The sequence below is a fragment of the Plectrocnemia conspersa genome, unplaced genomic scaffold (assembly GCF_051122295.1).
Source record: "Plectrocnemia conspersa isolate PC_06_02 unplaced genomic scaffold, ASM5112229v1 ptg000014l, whole genome shotgun sequence".
NCBI classification, from domain to species: Eukaryota; Metazoa; Arthropoda; class Insecta; order Trichoptera; family Polycentropodidae; genus Plectrocnemia; species Plectrocnemia conspersa.
In genome coordinates, this window is record NW_028277178.1 from 30,533,413 (window position 1) to 30,554,997 (window position 21,585).

General features: G+C 28.8%; 1 protein-coding gene across 7 annotated transcripts in view; it reads right to left on the reverse strand.

The window, feature by feature from the left end:
- Positions 1-2,055: 2,055 nt before the first annotated feature.
- Positions 2,056-21,585, reverse strand: part of chp (leucine rich repeat containing G protein-coupled receptor chaoptin) — a 29,466-nt gene continuing 9,936 nt past the window's right edge. For 4 of the 7 annotated variants that reach the window (XM_088203112.1, XM_088203115.1, XM_088203113.1 and 1 more), the window contains 27 exons: positions 20,425-20,708; positions 17,987-18,076; positions 17,701-17,911; positions 17,465-17,635; positions 14,815-15,023; positions 14,591-14,745; positions 14,426-14,528; positions 14,163-14,363; positions 13,973-14,082; positions 13,681-13,900; positions 13,395-13,619; positions 13,090-13,331; positions 12,870-13,027; positions 12,135-12,161; positions 11,948-12,035; positions 11,710-11,875; positions 11,501-11,643; positions 11,299-11,440; positions 10,402-10,560; positions 7,945-8,139; positions 7,272-7,415; positions 7,058-7,198; positions 6,697-6,822; positions 3,269-3,385; positions 2,966-3,201; positions 2,763-2,895; positions 2,056-2,694 (listed from right to left, as the gene is read on the reverse strand). In XM_088203112.1, the coding sequence (XP_088059238.1) occupies positions 2,584-2,694; positions 2,763-2,895; positions 2,966-3,201; positions 3,269-3,385; positions 6,697-6,822; positions 7,058-7,198; positions 7,272-7,415; positions 7,945-8,139; positions 10,402-10,560; positions 11,299-11,440; positions 11,501-11,643; positions 11,710-11,875; positions 11,948-12,035; positions 12,135-12,161; positions 12,870-13,027; positions 13,090-13,331; positions 13,395-13,619; positions 13,681-13,900; positions 13,973-14,082; positions 14,163-14,363; positions 14,426-14,528; positions 14,591-14,745; positions 14,815-15,023; positions 17,465-17,635; positions 17,701-17,911; positions 17,987-18,076; positions 20,425-20,427 (4,026 nt within the window). In that variant the 5' untranslated portion in view covers positions 20,428-20,708 and the 3' untranslated portion in view covers positions 2,056-2,583. The remainder of the gene's footprint in view (positions 2,695-2,762; positions 2,896-2,965; positions 3,202-3,268; positions 3,386-6,696; positions 6,823-7,057; positions 7,199-7,271; positions 7,416-7,944; positions 8,140-10,401; positions 10,561-11,298; positions 11,441-11,500; positions 11,644-11,709; positions 11,876-11,947; positions 12,036-12,134; positions 12,162-12,869; positions 13,028-13,089; positions 13,332-13,394; positions 13,620-13,680; positions 13,901-13,972; positions 14,083-14,162; positions 14,364-14,425; positions 14,529-14,590; positions 14,746-14,814; positions 15,024-17,464; positions 17,636-17,700; positions 17,912-17,986; positions 18,077-20,424; positions 20,709-21,585) is intronic. The other 3 variants (XM_088203117.1, XM_088203118.1, XM_088203116.1) reach the window with 3 other exon arrangements.

Consider the following 21,585-nt stretch of genomic DNA (forward strand, 5'->3'; position numbering starts at 1 on the left):
ATAAATATTATATGAAAATAAATTATTTATATTAATGAGATTAGAGATGATTATTATACTATCAATAGAAGTGAGCAATAACATCATAAAATAGTAAATTATAAAAAAAACTTGTATAAATATCTAAAATAGTTGCCAATTTATCTATTTAATCTTTTTTGTTGTTGTTTTTTTTTAATAAAATTTTGTGTGAATATCTTGTTTTATTTTTCACAGCATTTTTTAAATATTTAGTATTGTAAAAACATGTTCCTGAATACCGAATTAATTTAATTAACGTAGAAGTGGTGAATGTTTGCCGATAATTTATATAACATGACATAGTATTGTAGTTGTATATTTATATAAGTACAATTGAGGTTTAATGGAAGAAATCTGTACAAATAAAAATTTCATCAATAAACTATAATATAATTATGTCAATATATCAATGTGTGGTTTTATTTATAATGTAAAATAATAACAATAATAAAAGACGTGTGTGTATTACAATATTTTTTATAACATTTTTGAATTGCACATATTCTCACATCCCAATTACACAACATTTTTTATTTATTTAAGACTACAATCAAAAAATACATTTGTATCAATACCATTGCTATATCTTATCATCGTTTGCTAGACACCATGCAAAAATAGTCTTTTTTGTTTTGAAATACATTAAATATAATTAATCTGAAACTAAATCTTCTTATAAGTGTAGATAAAACTCTATAATGGTTTAATGTGTATATATATAATATAATATATCTTTGAACCGGAATTTTTTTCATCCTAAAATATAAATATCTGTATTATATTTAACAGTTTTCATTGATTAAATGTTTCTGGCATACGAATGAGGTAAATAGATATATCTTTTTTTCTTTTATAATAATGGTTAATATGCTATTTTATATATATATATATATATTCTTTTTTACAATATACACACAGAGATTAATTTACAATGACTGTTTTAAAAGCGAAAATTTATAATCAGTTTATAGAAGTTTAATATTGAGGATGGCTACTGATTAATATTATTTTATAATAAAATTATAAGCAGAGAATATAATAAAATATTAATATAATGTAAACCGATTATGGACAGGATACTTATATTTTAAGTATATTTTATAAAGTGTTGTTTACATAAATATTATAGTGCATCACTATTATTTACTACTTCTTAGTTAGTAGGAGCCAATACAAAATAAATATAAAAATTGAAATTAAAAATACAATAAATAATTATACATAGGAATTCAAACCGTTCTCGTTTTGAGATTACGATGATATAATTCGTTTCTTGTTCACCATAAAGTAATTAAATACACATAATATACCTGCTTGAAATATGTTTTTGCTCCTTATGTTATCTTTGTTATTAAACTACACTTTTTTTAAATATATATATCTTATTTAGTAATTCAAGATTAATTTGGTAAAATCTAGTTACTATATTGCTTTGTTTAAAATGCCATCCATTTACATTGTTAGCGTTGTATCAATATATAATATTATACTCTTCGTTCATCTTATCATATCAATAGGACACTCTTTTCTTTATATATAAAACTGTAAATAATCTAATAAAGATATTTTTATATTTGATAAATAAAATAATCTAAATTTTGGTTAAATATTACTCTCAATCATATTGGCTATTTGACATATAAAAAATATATAATAATCATATAACGCATTAGATATATTATTTTAATAAATAATATGATTGTTCATCAATTATATAAATAAATTAATTGTTATCTTCAATCGGTAACCAGCAATTAAACACCCTTCTAGAGTAGAAGACTTAGATTTTTTTATGTATTATTATGTACATATGAGTTAAAATAGAGATGTTTTATTTCAATATATATATACATATGTAAAAGAAGTTTATTTAGGCCAAATCAATAAAAAAACATACTTAAAGCAAAAATATTGCGATATTGGCACAATTTTATATTATATGTTACAACAGCATGAAATTATATCACAGGTGTTTTTGAACCCCTTAAATATTAGATAAAAATAATATATCATTATTATTAATTAATTAATATATTTATTTGATATTTCGGGTTGGTCAATATAGATTAAAGTGCATTTTATAAGAACGTTATAAAATGCATTGAACGTAACATGTATCACACAATACATGTAACAGAACGTCGGCCGGAAACAAACAAAAAGCTGTTTTTTCATAGTTACATTACAAAATCAAAAATAATCTGATATCATAAATCACAACTATATGATTTGTATGAACAACACGATCATTATACTCTCTGCAGTCGATATTAATACCTAAGAACACATTACATATGAATTTTCAGTACCTTATACACAATAATTATACAAAGAGAGAAAAATATGCTATATCTGAAAAGTAAATATTAACATGCCAAACTAGATTTTTCCATTTTTACAGTTGATTGATTTTTTTAACTTAAAGTATTATACATGGTGTGTGACTATTCAGACTTTCCGCGACCGTTTCGTACATCGTCGTATACCGACGCTTTATATCGAATATATAGCGGCCAATAAGTCATAAAATTCAGAGTAAACATCAAATAGCCAAAGCAAAATTCATAGATAAATTATGATTGAGAAACAAATTACTATAGTGTACAATAAGGTAGTCATGGGAGTTGTGCCTGAGGCGCTATTCCATCCGCATTCAATATCATTTTTCAAAACCTAGAAACATATAAATATTAATAAGACAGCGTTAAGCATTATCAATATTATGAATAGGCAATACTTACGTCTATCAGTGTATGATTTTCTTTATTTAAGCATTTGGATAAACGCAAATCTTCAGTCACTGTCATACAGTTGTCTTCCATTTCGTCAGAACATAAGTACATTCTCCTTTTTCTCTCCCATTCTTCAATCCAACTAAAAAACAGTATTAAATTACTTATTCAATTAGCTCTTATTACTTCATTGATTACATAATCAAACTTACCCTAAGTCACAATCGCATTTAAGAAGATTGTCTTCCAGGAGTAAGTTTTGAAGAAAAATTCTTCCCGGCACACCTGGCCATTCACACGTTGAAGGATTCGATACAGTTTTTATGCGATTGTGTCGAAGATCTAAAGTAAGATTTCTAATCTTTTCGGCTTTCATAAACACTATGCGCTGTATAGTCGATATGCTCGTATTTCTCAGTGCGAATCGGAAATTAGGATTATTAATTCCCTATAATAAAAGTATATAATAGTTATTCCAAATATCAATGCATAAATTAAATAAATATAATACTCACAACAAGTATATTATCGCCTAACGTTCTCAGAGCTTTACCGCTGAACGTAATGTTTTCTAACTTGTACGGTAATTGTCCGAGCATTTCAATTCCCATGTTAGTTTTATCATCTTCCACCTAAAAATATGAATAAATATATACAAAACAGTAGTTCTTTCCAGTTACTTTAATAAAAAAAAATCATCACCTATTTGATAATCAATGCCAAAGTATTATTATTTATATTATTATGCCATCTATTTATTTATATATATATATATGGCTTATATTTTATAGAAAAAACTTGACGCAAATATGCGTTAAAAGCGCAATAAGCCAAAATTCTTTAGTATATTTATTTATTTATTTTAGATTAAATTAAGACTATCGTGGTCTAACAGGTTACCCCAATGCGCCACAATGGTCGAAAACAAATTTTAAATTTATAAAACATAAAAAAACGTATATATACATAAATATAACAATACTTAAACATAACAAAAAATTATAAAATATTAAAATTAAATTATACAAACTGGATCAGATCCTCGTAGCTAACATTAAATAAGTCAATATGTAATGCCAGCGTATTAAGGAACCGGATGGCCACAGCACAGTCGGCAAGTGTGGATGTCCTAGCCCTAACGGCCATCAAAAGAGGTCTCGATCGAGATTCTCGAAAATGTTTCGGAACCCAAAACTGGAATTCCTCGAGAATAGCTGGATTTTCGACAGCACCTTTTAGTAATTTGAAAAAATGCTTAGCGACATACAGCTTTCTGCGAGAACTCAGCGAATCATATCCCAACGCTCCTAAAAGAAAGGCGCTGGGATATAAGTACGGATAATAACCAAACCTTTTGTAAAGGTATCTTAAATACCTTTTTTGAATTTTTTCCACTAAAAGGGAATATTTGGCTATTCGGAGATTCCAAATTATAGATCCTGATTCAAGAATGCTACGAACTAAGGTGTCATAGAGGATGCGAATAACTGACGGATCGTCAAAGTGAAAGGCATTCCTCATAACAAAGCCGAGCATCTTGGAAGATTTATCACAGACGTCGTGTATGTGTAGAGAGAACCTCCATTTGCTCTCGAAAGTGATTCCGAGATCCTTAGTGGAAGTTTCTCTAGTCAAAATGTTACCACCGAGATGGTAGAAATAAGCTGACGGCGAACGGGATCGAGAAAATGACACAGTATGGCACTTTCCGACACTAAAGGGCAGACAGTTAATGGAAGCCCATCTCCACAGAGAGTCTAAATCACTTTGTAGAGAGAAGGAGTCCACAACAGATCGAATGCATTTATATAATTTTAAATCATCTGCGTACAGAAGAAAACTTGAATTCTTAATTGCTGTATTTATGTCATTAATAAATAGCACAAAAAGCAGAGGTCCCAGATTGGATCCTTGAGGAACCCCCGAAGGGTTAAATATTCTTTTGACAATCGTCCACCATAGGTTACAAACTGTCTACGATTGCTTAAATAACTCGAGAATAACCGAGTTAAATTATCCGAGAAACCGAGGTTCGACAATTTATTTAATAATAACCTATGACAAACTTTGTCAAAGGTTATCTCAAAATCTGTATACACGAAGTCTACTTGAATTCCCGCATCGAGAGAAGTTGTCACCGTTTTGGTGAACGACAGAAGGTTAGTAACAGTGGAACAGGCAGGACGAAACCCGTGCTGTTGGTCTAACAAAACTTGCCGAAAGTGATTATGGAGATATTTATGAATAAATATTTCAAATAATTTAGCAGGAGCTGACAACACTGCGACTGGTCTATAATTCTTTTTATATAATTTGTCACCCTTTTTATGAATAGGGGTGACTTTTTGCATTTTCATAGATCAGGAAATGATGATGTTTTGAGAATCAGATCATAAATACATTTTAGAGGAGCAGCGAGACTGACTTCGCAACCCTTCAAAATAAAATCGGGAATTAAATCAGGTCCAGAAGAACGCCTTTAATTTAATTTATTAAATCCGTATTTAAGATCTGAGTGCTCAGTTTCTTTGATGGTCAGTACTGAAGACCAAGATCATGAAGAAGAAAGCGACTGAGCAGAAGGCGAAAAAGATTCCTCGAAAACAAAACGAAAATATTGCACAAAACCGTCAGCAATATTTTGTGAACCGTCCAATGTTTTATCGTCGAGGTTCATCGCTTTTTTAGGTTCATCATTATACAACTCGCAGACAAGTGAATTTGTAAGTGACGATCAAAGAACTCTAAATGTATCAACAACGGCCGTTCAATCATTTGATGCCTTTAGAGATGTAATGACAGCAGGTAAAATGCGATATAACAAGTACAATGTTGCAAAACCTTCACCTGTACAAACTCTTACAAGAGAATCGATGGAAATAAGCAAATTTAATTCAGTTATCAAATCGTTACAATTGAAGCAAGAGCAAAAAACCTTTTTCATCTCAAACAAGCATATATAAAAGTAAATTCACTTCCATTCGAAATAAACTTCTTTCAAAAACTTCACTAAATACTCCCGAACTCGCACAAAGCGAACCTAAGTCGAGCATCTGCTGAGACTTGAAAGACTACATAAGCCTTTGCTTTACATTTCTTAAGTTCATCCCGATCTTCAGAGACTACTTGGGCCTATGAGACGTAGACAAAGCTACGACTGCATCAAGTAGATATAAAGAAATTATACAAATTGACATTATAATATATAACAAACACTGTTTATCTATCTCTATTAACTGATAGATAAAAAAAGGTATAGAGACAAGTCGTTTGCTCATATCATATGTGACATAGAAACAAAGAAATAGTGCGGTAGATCAAGACAGATCGCATTTTCCCATCTACCATTACCACTATCTACATTACTTCATTTTGTAGGATCATACTGTTGCTTGTTCATATCTTATTTCGTTTATGTAAAAATTGACAATGTAAGTAATAAGTCTTCACATTTGCTAAATACCACTCCAAAGTCCTCGACAAAAGCATTTCTGTTTAAAACACTTCTGCCTTAACTATAAAAGAAGTCCGATTGAAAAATGTAAAAATGTAAATGATAATCAATTGTCAATCGATCACCTTCCGAATTACTCCAGGTCCTTTTGTTGAGACAACAAATCAACATTTGAACAAATATTTACACTGACGGGTAGAAACTATCTGACCCGTCAGTTAAGTGTTTTTATTATTATTAGAATTAGTTGCTATTAAATTATTTATATTAATGAATTTTGTTCCATAAGAGTCTGCCGACAGTGATTATGGAAATACTAGTAGAAAATCACATTGAAAGAACGGCGAAGAACTAGTCTAAATTCCCAATACACTGTTTTTATAACTCAATGATTGATACTATGAAAAATATGCAGCAAACTCTTACAAACCGTTATTGCTTTAGTCTTGTATACATAATGCTTCAAATATTAGTATATTATAATATTACCTTAACCCACAAATCTCTCAAGCCATCGTTGTAAGCTAGTAAATTAGGTAAATTGAATTCACGTATCCTTGAATAAGCCGTTATCACTAAAGAGCGAAGAGCTTGCATTTTCGATAAGGCTCCCATCTGAAATTATATAATAAGTTCATTTAAAACTATTGAGCACAATTGTAGGTACAATATTTATATACTGCACATATTGCATATAAATATAAAAGTAGTTATATTCCCGACTAACTGTAAATAATTATATTATCAGCTATTTGATCAAAAGCCACATATCAAACCCAACCTTTTTAACACGAGTTTTAAATAGTGCCTAATTTAAGTAACATTTTAAATAAAATTAAAATAATACTACCTCAAAAGTTGTAAGACGAAGTCCTGATATGTCTAAAAATTCTAATTTTTCAGCAACTCCCAACAAACTGGTGTTAGTCAATGTTGAGATTGGATTTTTAGCAATAGACAACCAACGCAAATTTTCTAGTGAATGAGTTACCTGAAATTAAAGTTTTGTGTTACAGATTAGAATTGTATAAAAATTCAGTTATACTAAATAATATAGGACTTACAACTGGAACAGTTGTTAGGTCATTGTGGGACAAATCAAGGTATCGTAGTTGTGTTAAATTAGTTGCAGTATCTGGTGGCACAGTTGGCAAATTATTATGAGACAAATCAAGAGCTCTCAATTTTGGAAGATTTAATGAAGGAACCTGTAACAGATATTGATTATATGAATACACATATTGAGAATTAGTTTTTATATAAATGTAATTGGGGATAGGTTAATTTAATACATTTGTTCTAGACCTAATTATCATGAAGTGTTAATGTAAATAAATGTGTCATATTTTTATAGATATGAAATGAAATGCATTTCATTGTTTGGAGGTAAAATGTATCTCTCTTATGTTGAATTGATATTGTTACCAGATAAATACGACGATATATGATGATCTGCATGATGACATTACATGATTTCTATTTTTTTTCAAACTCATGAGAGATGTTTTCATTAATCGTATCAAACTCTACCTATTCATACCTCTTCACAATATAAGAACCAGTGATGTGTACCTCCCTTAATTTTTGTCCGCTACAAACATCCCAGCAGTTTCACACTGTATCTCCATTAATAAATTATAACATTTTATCATATAACGGTATGAAATATTAACATCGGTTAAAATAAATCATAATCAAACCGTTTCATGAATAGAATAATAATCATATTTTACTCACCGATATTAGACTTATGTTCCTCAAACCGAGATGCTTAAGTGAATGTTCAACTCCTTGAAAGGCTCTATCGTTTCGTCCTAACGATAAAGGACCATTATGACTCAAATCGAGCCAGGAAAGTCTCTGCAAGTATCCAAGAGCTCCGCCATCAATTCGTACTAGTCTATTGTTAGACAAATCCAACCATGACAAGGACTAGAAATAAAAATAAGAGTTAAGCAAATCATTAAATGAATTGTATCAAATATGAAATATTTATATTGTATACATGCAAGAAAATCATGCTTAAGTGTAATCATTATACGTCTATATCTAAAATTCGATTTGTATGTAATGTATCAGATAAACATTTCCTGGTTTTAAAATGATCTTCAAATTAGCACTACACTGTGGCAACACTCCGTTCCAGTTTGCAGGGCAGTGACGCCGGCCCTTCAGATTAATATCACTATACATGACTCAAGATTGAGTTTAAATGCTGCTTGGCTACCAAAGTCTGACACCAAAAGTGTATGTTTAAAGATCTCATATGGTACTGCTTTAAACTCAATTCTGAATTTTTGTGGTACTTATTGCTAGACGCAGAGTCCTGACTTATATACAAGATATCTCCATCATCGAGGTAGGGAGAATTCCATTATGTCGGGCGGCGGAATGTTTTTATTAAATATATGTAACTTTTTCCTGCTTTTTGTTGGTGTGAAATTCGAAATTTGTTTAAAATTGAAGACATCATTAACCCCGCAATAAAATAAGTAAAATATTCAAGATTTTAAAGTTTCGAACAGTACATTGGTAATAATGTAATTTTGATGTTGCAGCTGCGCTTCGAAAGTTGTGTCAAATTGCATTACGTCGGGCGGCGAAATGCTTTTGTTAAATAGTGGTTTTCGTTGTATGTTCTTGTATGTAATTATTTTTTAGTTTGCGTTATTATTCAGTACACAATTCAACAAATAAAACAGTTAAAATTGGTTCAACAATATGGTAACAACTTAAATGGTCAAAATTTAAAGCAATTTTGGGTCAGAATAAAAATTAAATCTCGATCAGAATTTTAATAACAGCCTGGTCATAATTATATTATTTAGAATAAAAGTAACATACGGTTAGAATAAAAAAATAAATGGTCATAATTATACTATTCAGGGTCAGAACAAATATTAAATGGTTAGAATAAAAATAGCAAATCGCCAGAATAAAAACATAATAAATCATGTGAATTAAAAAAATATTATAACATTTATAAATATAAATAGACAATAAATTATTTATTTTAAAAATATTTTATAAAATATCTCGCTTGCACCAAAACTGTTGGGACAGGTTAGGTGCCATAGCGAGTGTAGGTCAGAATGGTGAATACCCCAATAATAACTCTCAACGAATCCATTTAATTGTATGTAGGAGGCGACGGTATTAAGAGCGACAAACGAAGCGGGAATAAAGACAGAGCAGCGGCGAAGAGCACGCTTTGCTTGTTGTGTTGACATCTGATAATGTTGTGAACCCAACCAAACAAGTAGACTCTAAAATACCTTGATAATGACCATTTGTCAACATAAAACTGACCTTGAGGTTCATATAAAATAAATACTACCTAGCTATTCTTTATAAATATTGACTGAAAAAATGATTCTGACTATTTGTTTAAATAATTCTTACTATTCAATGGTAATTCTGACCAGTCCAATTTAAATTCTAGCCATTTAATATAAATTTTGACCATCTAATATTTATTCTGGCCGCTTATATTCTGACCAATGTAATATACCCTACAGTATAACCTTGTTATTGGCAATCAAAATAGAGAACAGCTTTTTATTTTGTCCGGTCTTCTGTAACGAGGCGCAGCTCCTCATTAGCTTAAGGTGTTTTAAAGCATCTTTCTTCTTTGGAGCCAATCAAACATTTCTTGGTTATGCTATATGAGCCACTCTATCTTTCTTTCTTTCTCTTCAGAACATTTTGTCAGAGACCAAAATTCATAAGCTTGCACTATTGCACAGTGTGGCTTTGAAGTTTCTAGAAAGTAGTCCCACTTCAAGTACTTCTAAAGACCAAAGCCTTTCTTCAAATTTATTGCCATTATTGAACGGAAGTATACAAACTGCTGTACAGTTTCAAAAGTATATTACCACACAAGCAACTTTTCATAAAAGAGCTTGTATTTTATCTTATCTTATACAATACAAAAAACTGATTATTTGTGAACATATATATATATTTCCCTAATAAGAAGAATCGTTGTTAGAATATCTGGATAGATTTTGGTATACATAAAACTTTATTAAGACTAGAAACTGATTATTGCAATTATATACTTACCTTATTGTCGTAAGAAGATTAAAATAAATAATGATGATGCAACAGATCATTAATATTAAAATAAATACATAAAAAAGCATTAAATTAAATGTTAATACATGCATTTCTAATTAAACTGCTTTTATTAACCTTTAAAAATATTTCTGCCCTCGGTTGAACTTTAAGTTTTTCTGGTTTTTGATTTGGATACGGACGCCTCACACTATGATATGTGTAATCTTGGTATTCGTTACCGGGTTTTTGCCACTCGGAACGCTGATCCATTTCATAGTAGTCATAATCGTTATACTAATGGTGATATTATTCAAGAATTAGCAATATTATAAAGGAACATACATATTGTATATCAATAAATATAGCTGGAAGTGTAGAAACTTACACATTTTTTTACAAATCCACAGTGGAAAGGATGTAATGAAAGTAATGTTAATTAAGAATAGCAACTCGTTAATTTACACTAATATATAAGATCAACATATTCTACTATACATAGTTATAATATTCAGTATAATACAAATGCACACACACACAAATCAAAGCTTACAATCTGTACAACTCGGCTTGATCCTTATTACGGGACTATTTTGGTAGTTTATATAAAAAACGATCCTCTCTATTTGAAATAAAACGGTATAAGAAGTATTGTCATTTCAATAATATGTTATTGTACAACCTACATATTTTGGGTTAATATTATATATTCTTTATTCAATACTACATTTAATATATTAAGTGTCTATAGTATATTATTCTTTAAATTTCAATAAGTACATAGCATAAAGTTAATTCCAGAATAAATCTTTCATTGCAGCTGCACTTTGACAGAGAGATATAGTTAATTTACCAAAACATTCACAATATTAAATTATATGAAATGTGTTTGTATAAAACATTTCTAGATTTGGCCTATTATTATTTAATTCTCCAAGATCATCTTAAGCTATACGAACTATACTTTTTATCTATTCACACTTGTCAAATTTACTAAGCAATTTAATTGATACATAAATAAAATTAAAATTATACCCGAAACTTTTGCATAAGATCACTTGAACCGATGGCCGGAATACAATTTCCACTGAGATCCAATTCCGTCAATGAAGCTGCTGCTGGTTGTGATAGACAATTTGTAGGCACACGAGATAGCTCATTATTTGATACATCCAACCTATTATTTGTAAATAAAGAATATAACAAACATTTTGTTAAAAGTATAAAAAATAAATACCTCTCTAAGCCGTCTTCGAGAAACAGATTATCAGGCAATACTCTGATGTCATTATCTCCAAGATTGACAACTCTTAGTGATTGTAAAAATCTGAATATTTCTCCTGGTAGATCTTCAAGAAAGTTATTTTGTAGATTAATGATCTGTAAATAGATTAAATAAATTTAATAAATTATTTCAAAAAATATAAAATAATTTAATAAAAATACTTGTAATCTTTTAGTGGATTTGAACATATCAGATTCTAGATCTATCAGATTATTGAAAGACAAATCCAAGATTTGCAAATGCGGCATGTTACCGAACACATCTTTTGTTGCATTTTGAAGTTTGTTGTGCGAAAGGTATAAATGCGTTAAGGAAACTTCTGCCGAGCTATAATTTATAATGATACATACATTATAGGAATATAATTGATTTATATCAATTGCTGTATTTAATTATTACCTAAAATATGATCGACTGATGTATGAAATGTTGTTGTGTGACAAATCCAAAAGTTTCACATTTGAATGATGCGTTCCAATCCCAATACCTAAAACGTTTGATTACAGTATTTAGTTTAAAATTATTACCTATGACTGCTATCTTTCTAATACTATCTTTTCAATATTAAGATTATATTGGAATGTACCTTCTACTAGTTCGTAATCTTCTTCTTCTACGACACGATGCAAATAAAAACATGAAAAGTATGAAGAGTGAGTGAGACAGAATAAAACGTGTATAAAAAAAATAAAACTTTGTGCATGTCACATGTGTTAGTTTAGGTTGGTGTGTATGAAAATATAGTTTGAAAACTTTAGATTGAAGTTAATGCATTCAAATCTCAAACACTAAAAAATACATGCTTAATCAATTTTCTACTAAAGATACCAGATTCTGTATAGTTAAAATCCAGTATCAATATCAGACATATAACATTTTTTTTTATTACACAAACATAAGTCTATTAAGTAAAAACCGATCATGTGATCTAACGTAAACTTTTAAAAAATAACAATATGAAGTTTATATACTTATAAAAATTATTTGCTCTACATTTCTGCATATTTAAAAACCATAAAAATATATTCTAGACGTCATATATGATCTTATCTATATCCATATGCTATTAAACATGAACGCCATTTAATTAATTGGTCGATCTCTTGTAAAATAATTAGAATAAAAAACTTTTTTATACCCCTAATCTGTTCTTCAGCTCTCATTCAGCAACATTAGGGTATCTTATAACACAATTCATACAAACCAACCTAACAATAAAATGATATAAACAAATAATCATACTTAAAACAACACAGATTCGATGCAAAAAAAGAACATCTAGTTATAATCATTCATGCAAATTTATAGAATTTATTATCACCTGGTTCTCTAAATATGGTTCCAACGGCTGCTGCTATAGAATCGCTCAAATAACTAATCTTGTTATATGAAGCATTTACTTGAAGAGACGACAACGTTCCGACTTGATCAAACATTAAAAAGTCAAATGTTCTCAAATGATTATAAGACAAATCAAGGCTGTAAAATAAAATAGATAACATTAGTAAAAATATTAAAATATTGTATAATTCGTTGCATACATTTCCAGCATAGGAAGATTTTGGAACGCCTCTTCGGTTATATTCTTCAGTTTGTTTCCTCTCAAGCTGATCTTTCTTAGTCGGTCACAATTCATGAACGCTCGACGGTCTAGCCTTTCGATCATATTGTCTTCCATCTCTAATTCTTTCAAAGCAGGAAGCTCCACAAACGTATGCTGTGTTACTCGCTTCAATCGGTTTACCGATAATATAATGCTTTCCAATAATGAATGTATATCACCCTAAATAATAAAATCAAGTTATACTATATATTATATATAAATCCATTTATTTTCAATATTAACCTGAAGTGTGCCTTTATGGAAATATTCAATCAGATTATCTTGCAATTCTAGACGTTTTAAATTGTTCAAAAAGTGAAACGATGTATCGGGAACGATTACAATCCGATTGTTACTCAGATCAAGATAACTGAGTTGCGATAGTGGTTTCAAAGCTTCATGGGGTAGCTCTCTTACGGTGTCTGCTAAACCATTAGACATTTTAAAAGTCGTTAAACCATGACCCAACTAAAACACACAAATTATATTATCATCTCAAATATTAGGCATATTACAATATCAATCATACCTCGACGAAAGCATCTTTATTAATTGTCGATATCTCATTCTCAGATAAATCCAACAGTTTGATCGTTCTCAAATATCTAAAAGCGTGAGCTTGTATTGCGTCTAACGATCCACCGATAATTCTGAGTTCATCCAAATCAACTCCAAACTCTTGAAAGTCATCCGAGACGAGCGTTGGTCTTGGAAGAGAGCTCAACGACAAGCTTCTTAATGATGCCATCCTAAATTTAACAATAATAATTACATTATACATAAAAATATATTTAAAATATATCATATATTTATTCACTGACCGTCTCAAGTCTTGCAAACTTGTGATACCATTTCTTAAGCCGATCAAGTCCAAGCTGAATAGAGCATATTGATATCCATCAAAGGAATCAGTTGGAACTGGATTACGTACCTATTTATGTTTAAAATAATATAATTTATATATGTATATAAATGCTTAACTATGGATAAACTAAATATATTAATAATTACTCTATTTTCTCTCAAATTTAAGTAGCGTAAGTATTCAAATTGATGGAATAAGCTTCGTGGTAAGCCTGTAAGGTTATTTGCAGACAAATCCAGTGATTGTAGAGTTGATTCCAGACCTGCAAAAGCAGCCGGTGATATATCCGATAAACCGCAATCTCTTAGAGATAAAATACGAATCTTTGCTTCACGGAACGCGTCTTCCTAAAATGATGAAAACATAATTTAAGATACACATTTATTAATATAATTATATAAATAATTACTCTTATGAAAGTCATTGGATTCCCGTCAAGATTAGTCGTGTTGACGACTGTAAAATACTTGAACGATCCAGGCATTAGGTAAGTAATCATGTTGAAATCAAGTCTAAAGAGTTAAATATATATTTAGTAATGAACGTTATTTATAATGCGCTTGTGTCAATATACCTTAGAACATCTAAAGACATCTGAATTCCCAGTAGATTCATATTTGGCAGAACTTGTCCGACACGATTCTTGGACAAATCTAAATGTCGAAGCTGCTTTAACGGTGAAATCTCTTTATAAGGTATCATAGTGAGTTGGTTATCGGCTAATAATAGCTACAATGTTAATTATGAATGAAAAATCCATACTGCAGTTTGATTATTTATTACAGTGCTAAAATATACCTTATTCAATCTACTCATTCCATTTCTGAACACGTTTGGATTTATATGAGATAGATGATTTCCACGCAGGTCTAGAGTTGCAAGCATCGGCAAACTAGCAAATGCATCCATTGGCAATTTGCTGATTGAGTTGTCTGCCAATATTAGGGTCTGTAAAGAGCTTCTAAGGCCATCCCAACTGTTTGACATCAACGTTGATATTTGATTGCCTGAAAATAAAATATATTAGTAATTAGTCATTTAAGAACAACTTATGATATGACACAACGAAGACTATATAAAAAATGATAATATGTCATATATTAATGATATAATAATAATAATATCATTAGGTATAAAAAAGATGCAATCTTTATTGGTATTATAAAATATTTTTATATAAAAATCACATTATAATACTGTACGCATGTAATAAAGTTTAGGATCTTTACTGATTGTTTACTCAATTTAACAGTTGCGAAACGTATTTTTACTGTTCAAACTTAAATCTTAAATTTTTGTTAGGTTTGGATTTGAGCAGCAAGTAAGCGTTTCACAACTGGCAAATTAAATTTTATAGACGTTTTAAAGCAACATATAATTTCATTAGCTTCAGTTGAATTATATTTTAAACATAAACACGTTTTTGTAAAAAGCACCTAAATAGATGTTTCATCCTTATCAAATGGCCGTTTGGAGCATATATAATATCAGTTAAATTATATTTCGCTAGTAGAAATATATATTTACCGATAAAAATGTATTCGGATATGTTTTCACTGAAACGCCATTGAAATTAGAACTTCACTGTAACATTTATACTAATCTCCCCGTGGACGTTTATAAACGTTCGTTTGAGTATTGCATTTTTTAAAAATGCTTATATGATTTTCCGTTTGATTACTATTGAAGATCAAAGTACTATATACATTTGAACTATAAACCATGTGAAAAATGTCTTTTAGTCTTCTGCATTGACAAAATTTGAAAAAATTTTTTTTAACTAAAATGACATTTTAGTTAAAATTCACTTTTCCACGAGATGTATAAGTGACTTGTTATAACAATTTTATATTTTCAGTACTCTTTTGCATTTTGTATTATATATTATCATTCTAAAAAAAACAATAAAAAAATCAATCCTTAAGAGTTTGAATTTATAATGTTATATTTCAAAGTTACTGACCATTGAATTGTTTCTCTAATTTAATTATCGACTTTTAAAGATTAAAAAGGTTATATATTTAAAAAGAATGGATCACTAAATATTCAATTTTATCTGAAATTTACGCAATTTTAATATGACATAGTAATTATTTACAAAAGAGAAAGCAAAAAGGTAAAATAAATTATGCTTATTAAAAAAAATATCTCATTGTTGTTTATAATATATATTAATGATATAATTATTAATATAGAAAAATGTAAAATACATCTATTTACTGGCGACACTTTATTGCATAGTTTATAATGTTAAATAAGTTGAATATAATATAAATAACGAAAATACATAATAAAAAAAATATTATCTAGGATAAGAAATACGTTAAGTATAAATACAAAAATATAATCTACAATAGTATAGTATTGTCCCACTTCAATTATTGTGTAACAATATTAATAAATTAGATGAGACGATGTTGCTAAAATTACAAAATAGGGCAATAAGAGTAGTTTTAAATAAAAATAGATTTAGTAGTTATAAAAGTGTGATTGAAAGATTGGAATGGTTGGGTTAAAAAATAAAATGTTATCAGAGAATTTTAATAAGTAGTAGATTACAAATAAAGATGTACATTGATGTAATACTAAAAATAGAGATAATTAAAGGATAGATATGCGTTAGAAAACGAGTACGGCCAGGGGAATATTGTACGGAGGTGTGAATTTGTATAATATCATTCTTAGGACATTCCCCCATAATAAACTGTAGCGGAGTTTTTTAATGGAATAAAGAAACAGCTACATGCATTAAGAAATAAATTATAATATTACACTATTTTTTTATATTCTGGTAATGTTTATGTTATATTTTGTACATAATTATATTTAGTGTATAAACAATAAGCTATATTAGCTAAATAAATTAATAAAATAAATAATAATTACAATGGCAAAATATTTTTTTTACTCTAAAAATATATTACAAGGCCAAAGATAAACTTAAAATAAATACATTTTACTACAAACTATTATATAATTAAAAAATATTTTCGATTATTTTCTTAAAGCACATGTAGATATTAATGCAATAGACAATATTTTAAAAACTAAAATCAGCATGTATTTTATTTATAATAATGTCTTTGTGGAAAAAACATTTGTTGTATAGTAATATTAAATATGGTATTCAAAGATTAAACACATCGGAACATATTAATATATGTTTGTCCGATTTTTTATAAATATTTAACCTTTTGAATGCTAAATAACTGTCTATCGTTGTTAGTGATAGCAGCATATGCTAACGACGATCATTTTTAATGTCATAATTCTCTAAAAAATTAAACGTGGCACTATAAAAAAATTCGATGGCAATGGTCTAGCGATATGACGCACAATTTTTCTTTACGGCGCAATTAACTCCTTTCAAATGAGTATTTATTTTAGCATGGAACGGTTTTTAATGCCTTATTTTGTGATGACGAACCGTTTAATTAAATTTATTTACCTTTTAAATCAAGTAACTCCAATTTTTGCAGGTTCCTCAGAGCTTTACTTGGCACATTAACCAGAGCGTCATCATGCAGCTCCAGTTCTCTGAGCGACCACTCCAAACCCAAAAACACTTCTTCGGGTATATCATCCAAAGGATTTTTGTTGATTGCCAATCTATACAATCCTGAAATAATATATAATGGTTTATTACAAATGTTATTTTTACTACTATGTATAAATTATAAATACCAGTCGATTTAAAGAAGTATGGTTCCAGATTCCTCAGACCATTACTCTCTAAGTGTAGCATATAAACCTTTGACGAATTAATTGATGGAGGCACCCTAAATAATGGAACGGATCGACACACGACTATTCCGAGGTCCGGAATAGATTTTGAACAACTACATAGGGGATTGAACGAACATGGCGGATGTTTGACACCCGGTTCAACATGAAACTGAAAGATAAAGATAAATTTAATTATTTATTCAACACTTATTATATATTCATAATTTTAGTCTTCGATCCTTACCTCTCTGGCATTGCTAAAGGATGCCCAAAGCATAAGTAGCAATGTAACTATCACCAGGGCGTACCCAAACTTTATTACCCTTAATAAACTCTGGAAAAAAAATTGTTGATTAGTATACCCAATTATATACATAGTGGGTTTTTGCGTCGTGCATAATTCCATCTTATACATATATTGTGTTGTCACACCAACATACGTGTGACCAAAAATGTCCCTTTTTAGCGGACTGTGCGCGTATTTAAATTTTTCATTGGGAGCTTAATAAATTATTCAGAAGTACCTCAGAGACTCGAAAAATCCCACAAGTTGCGCGCCCAATGATAATGCCGGCTTTCGTTGGCAAATTTTCGGATTTTTTTAACTCATAAAAGCATCGTATAGTATACAAAAAACATAACGTTAACGAATGCCTTTTTTATGATCAGTAATCTGCTTATTCTCGAAGCGAAAGCGTAAAAGTCAAACTTTATAACTCTTTTTTTCAAATTGAAATTTATACAAAAGTGATGAAACTCATTTGTGAAACTTAAAGGCATATAAGAATGAGATTTATATGCAGATGTAAATTAACTTTTCTTTTTCATGTTGGAAATACTGTGATGTAAAAACATATTTATTTATTGATTACTTGAATCTTCTACCTAAAACTTTTATTACAAGCACAAATAGATTTTCAAACAAACTAGCACTGTACTGTAAATCTTATAATAATTTTTCTACAATATATAAAGGTCAGTTTCATTGTTATTGTTATTGTTAAGTGGTTAAAAAATATTTACTTTTTCACTTGAAAATAAAATATGATAATTTTTAATTGAAAATTTTATTTTCAGGTAGGTTTGTATTTTTTATTTTTTATTTTGTACTCTTAAAGTAAGGTACAAGCGATGTATTGTATTGAATACATGAAGACCTTAAGACAAAAAACATGTTAATTGACATAAACGTAGTTTGAAGATGTTTCCCATTTGATTTTACAATTTATACTTTATAGCATAAATAAAAAGTTTTATATTTAGAATTACGAATGAGTTGTTAAAAAAAACAGATGGATACAATATTTAATACATTCTAATATCTTTTAACTATATTATTATAATTTTTAGTACTTAAAAAAATTACAGCTGAGTCATTTTGTAATGACTTATATTTTGTTTCAAAAATCAAGAGATTTGAAAAATCGTGTTTCATTAAAAATAGCTAAGAATATTTTTTTATATGTATTATTAAATATGTTTTTATATATGAAATATGCAAAATAATTGCCTCTATTGTATTTCATCTTATATTGTAATTTAAAATCTATTATTATCAAAAAAAAAAAAATATATAATTTATATTCTGCAAATCCTTTTTAATTATAAAATTCAGCAATAAATATTAAAACTGTTTAACAACAATTTTTGTAGAATATTTAATGGGGAAATTAAAATTCAATAATCTGCAAAAACAACAATTATTTGCCTTACAGCAATAAACACTAATAATTGACAGAGCACCAAGAATTGCACAATAGCGACTTAATAAGTATTATTTTAACTATCCTTTGATATTATCAGACGGTCGCTTAACAGAGGGCCTTAAAAATATAAACTTTCACAAAGGGGTTAATTTTGGAAGTGGAGTTATATCCTAACTCAGTTGTTCTATTTGTCCCCTCTCGTCCAAGCGTTCTTGAAGAGCAATTATAAAAATATATAAAAATCAGATACATGATTAATCACTGAAAATCACTCGCCAAAAACGAATGACGCGCTAACTAACGCGTCACTTATCACCCATTGAATCATTGACGACCACAATGAACACTTTCAAACTATGGACTCTCAATACTATCCCGAAAACATAAACGTAGTCTTAAATTATTGTAGACTATTACAAATATACATAAACTAATATAATTAAAATAATAAAGGATATGTTTAATTCTAATTATTAACTAATGTTAAATAGTTCTGTTAAGCAGTATTAATTAAGAAGCTAACAATATTTTTATAAAGGTTATACATAACATAACATAACATCAAATTTTTTCATCCTGGGGTGATTTTCGACTTCTAGTATATTAACATATTATTGCCGTAAATTATATATTTGACTCTTATATAAAAGTGAAGCTTTATGGCTATTTTTACGTATTTTTCTATATAGTATATTTTAGCAGATACGACCTTTTTTATCTTAGACCTCTTTATTTATTAAGCATATTTTTAATATGTTTTATCTTGATCAATATGTGTCTTTAAAATTACCATAAACATATTTTCGCGTCACGTAAATTATTGTATCACATTGAATAAAAATAAATACCTAATTGGGCATTGCACATGGGACACACATCGCACGAATTAAATATACGTACACACGAACAAAAAAGTCGTTTATAACTATTAGCATATCGGATAAAATATTAAACATAATTTTAATATCGTACATACCATTTTGGCGAATTATTATATCACAACGTCGAATCAATCTTTAATGTTTCTCAAATTCTTATGAATGGCTCACTCAATTTATAATATTAACGAAGCACTACACGGCCGTTTCCTCGTAGTATCCTGACGTAACTTCACTTATTATTCATCGTTTTAGTCGAAATTAAAAGACTCAGTCATTCTCAGAGGTCAAGAGGTCTCCGCCAACAACAATGGTCACTGGAACATCTCGACAATGCACATTATTCACCACAAATTGTAGTATCACCAGCCATCGCTTGCACCTAATGAAAAATAATAAATAATGTTATAATATATAAATATTAAATTTTTATTAGATTTTATTCTAACACAGTTAACTATGGGTTACTAAAATAGGGACGGATGAAATATTAACGAGGATGTTCGACGAGAGGTGGCAGTATATCACACTATCCTTTATTCTCGTGAATATTTCAACCGCACACAAAACCTGAAACATCATTGTTACTCTCTGGGGTATAACCAGATTCGAACCACATAATCTATGTATGAAGACGTATACCTAAGGTCGAATTTGATTATTGCTAGCGCGGTTACAGTAAACACATTTAGATACAAACAAGTTTAAACATAATCCAAACTAGTTATTATAATCTATATTTTTAGTTAACTTCAGTTTTTTTAATTTCATAAAAATAACATTCGCATCTTGAATATGTATTTTTTGCTAACCAAAATATCTATGGCCTTAAGTGTAAATTTTCCAAATTCATTTTCATGAAAATGATAACTATGTTATAAAAATGATACATCTCTAATATATCACCAATTAAAAACTCTATTGTTATTGAAGGAAACATTTTAAAATATGTAATTTTACTATCAAAAAAGAAAAAAGATAGCTGCAAATCATCTTAATATAACACTTATAAATAAAAGCTTTCCACACAATTTCATACAATAGTCATTTTTTAATTTAATTTTGTAAAAAAACATGTATTACTAAAACATTCAAAAGCTTTTTAAGATCTTATAAATGTATGTATAGTTCATTATTATATAATATCTATGACCTTTCAATGTATATTTGCCAAATTCATTAGCATTAAAATGACATAATAATTTTAATTTGCTCTCAGCATTCAGATAGCTATGTTATAAAAAAATTACATCTCTAAT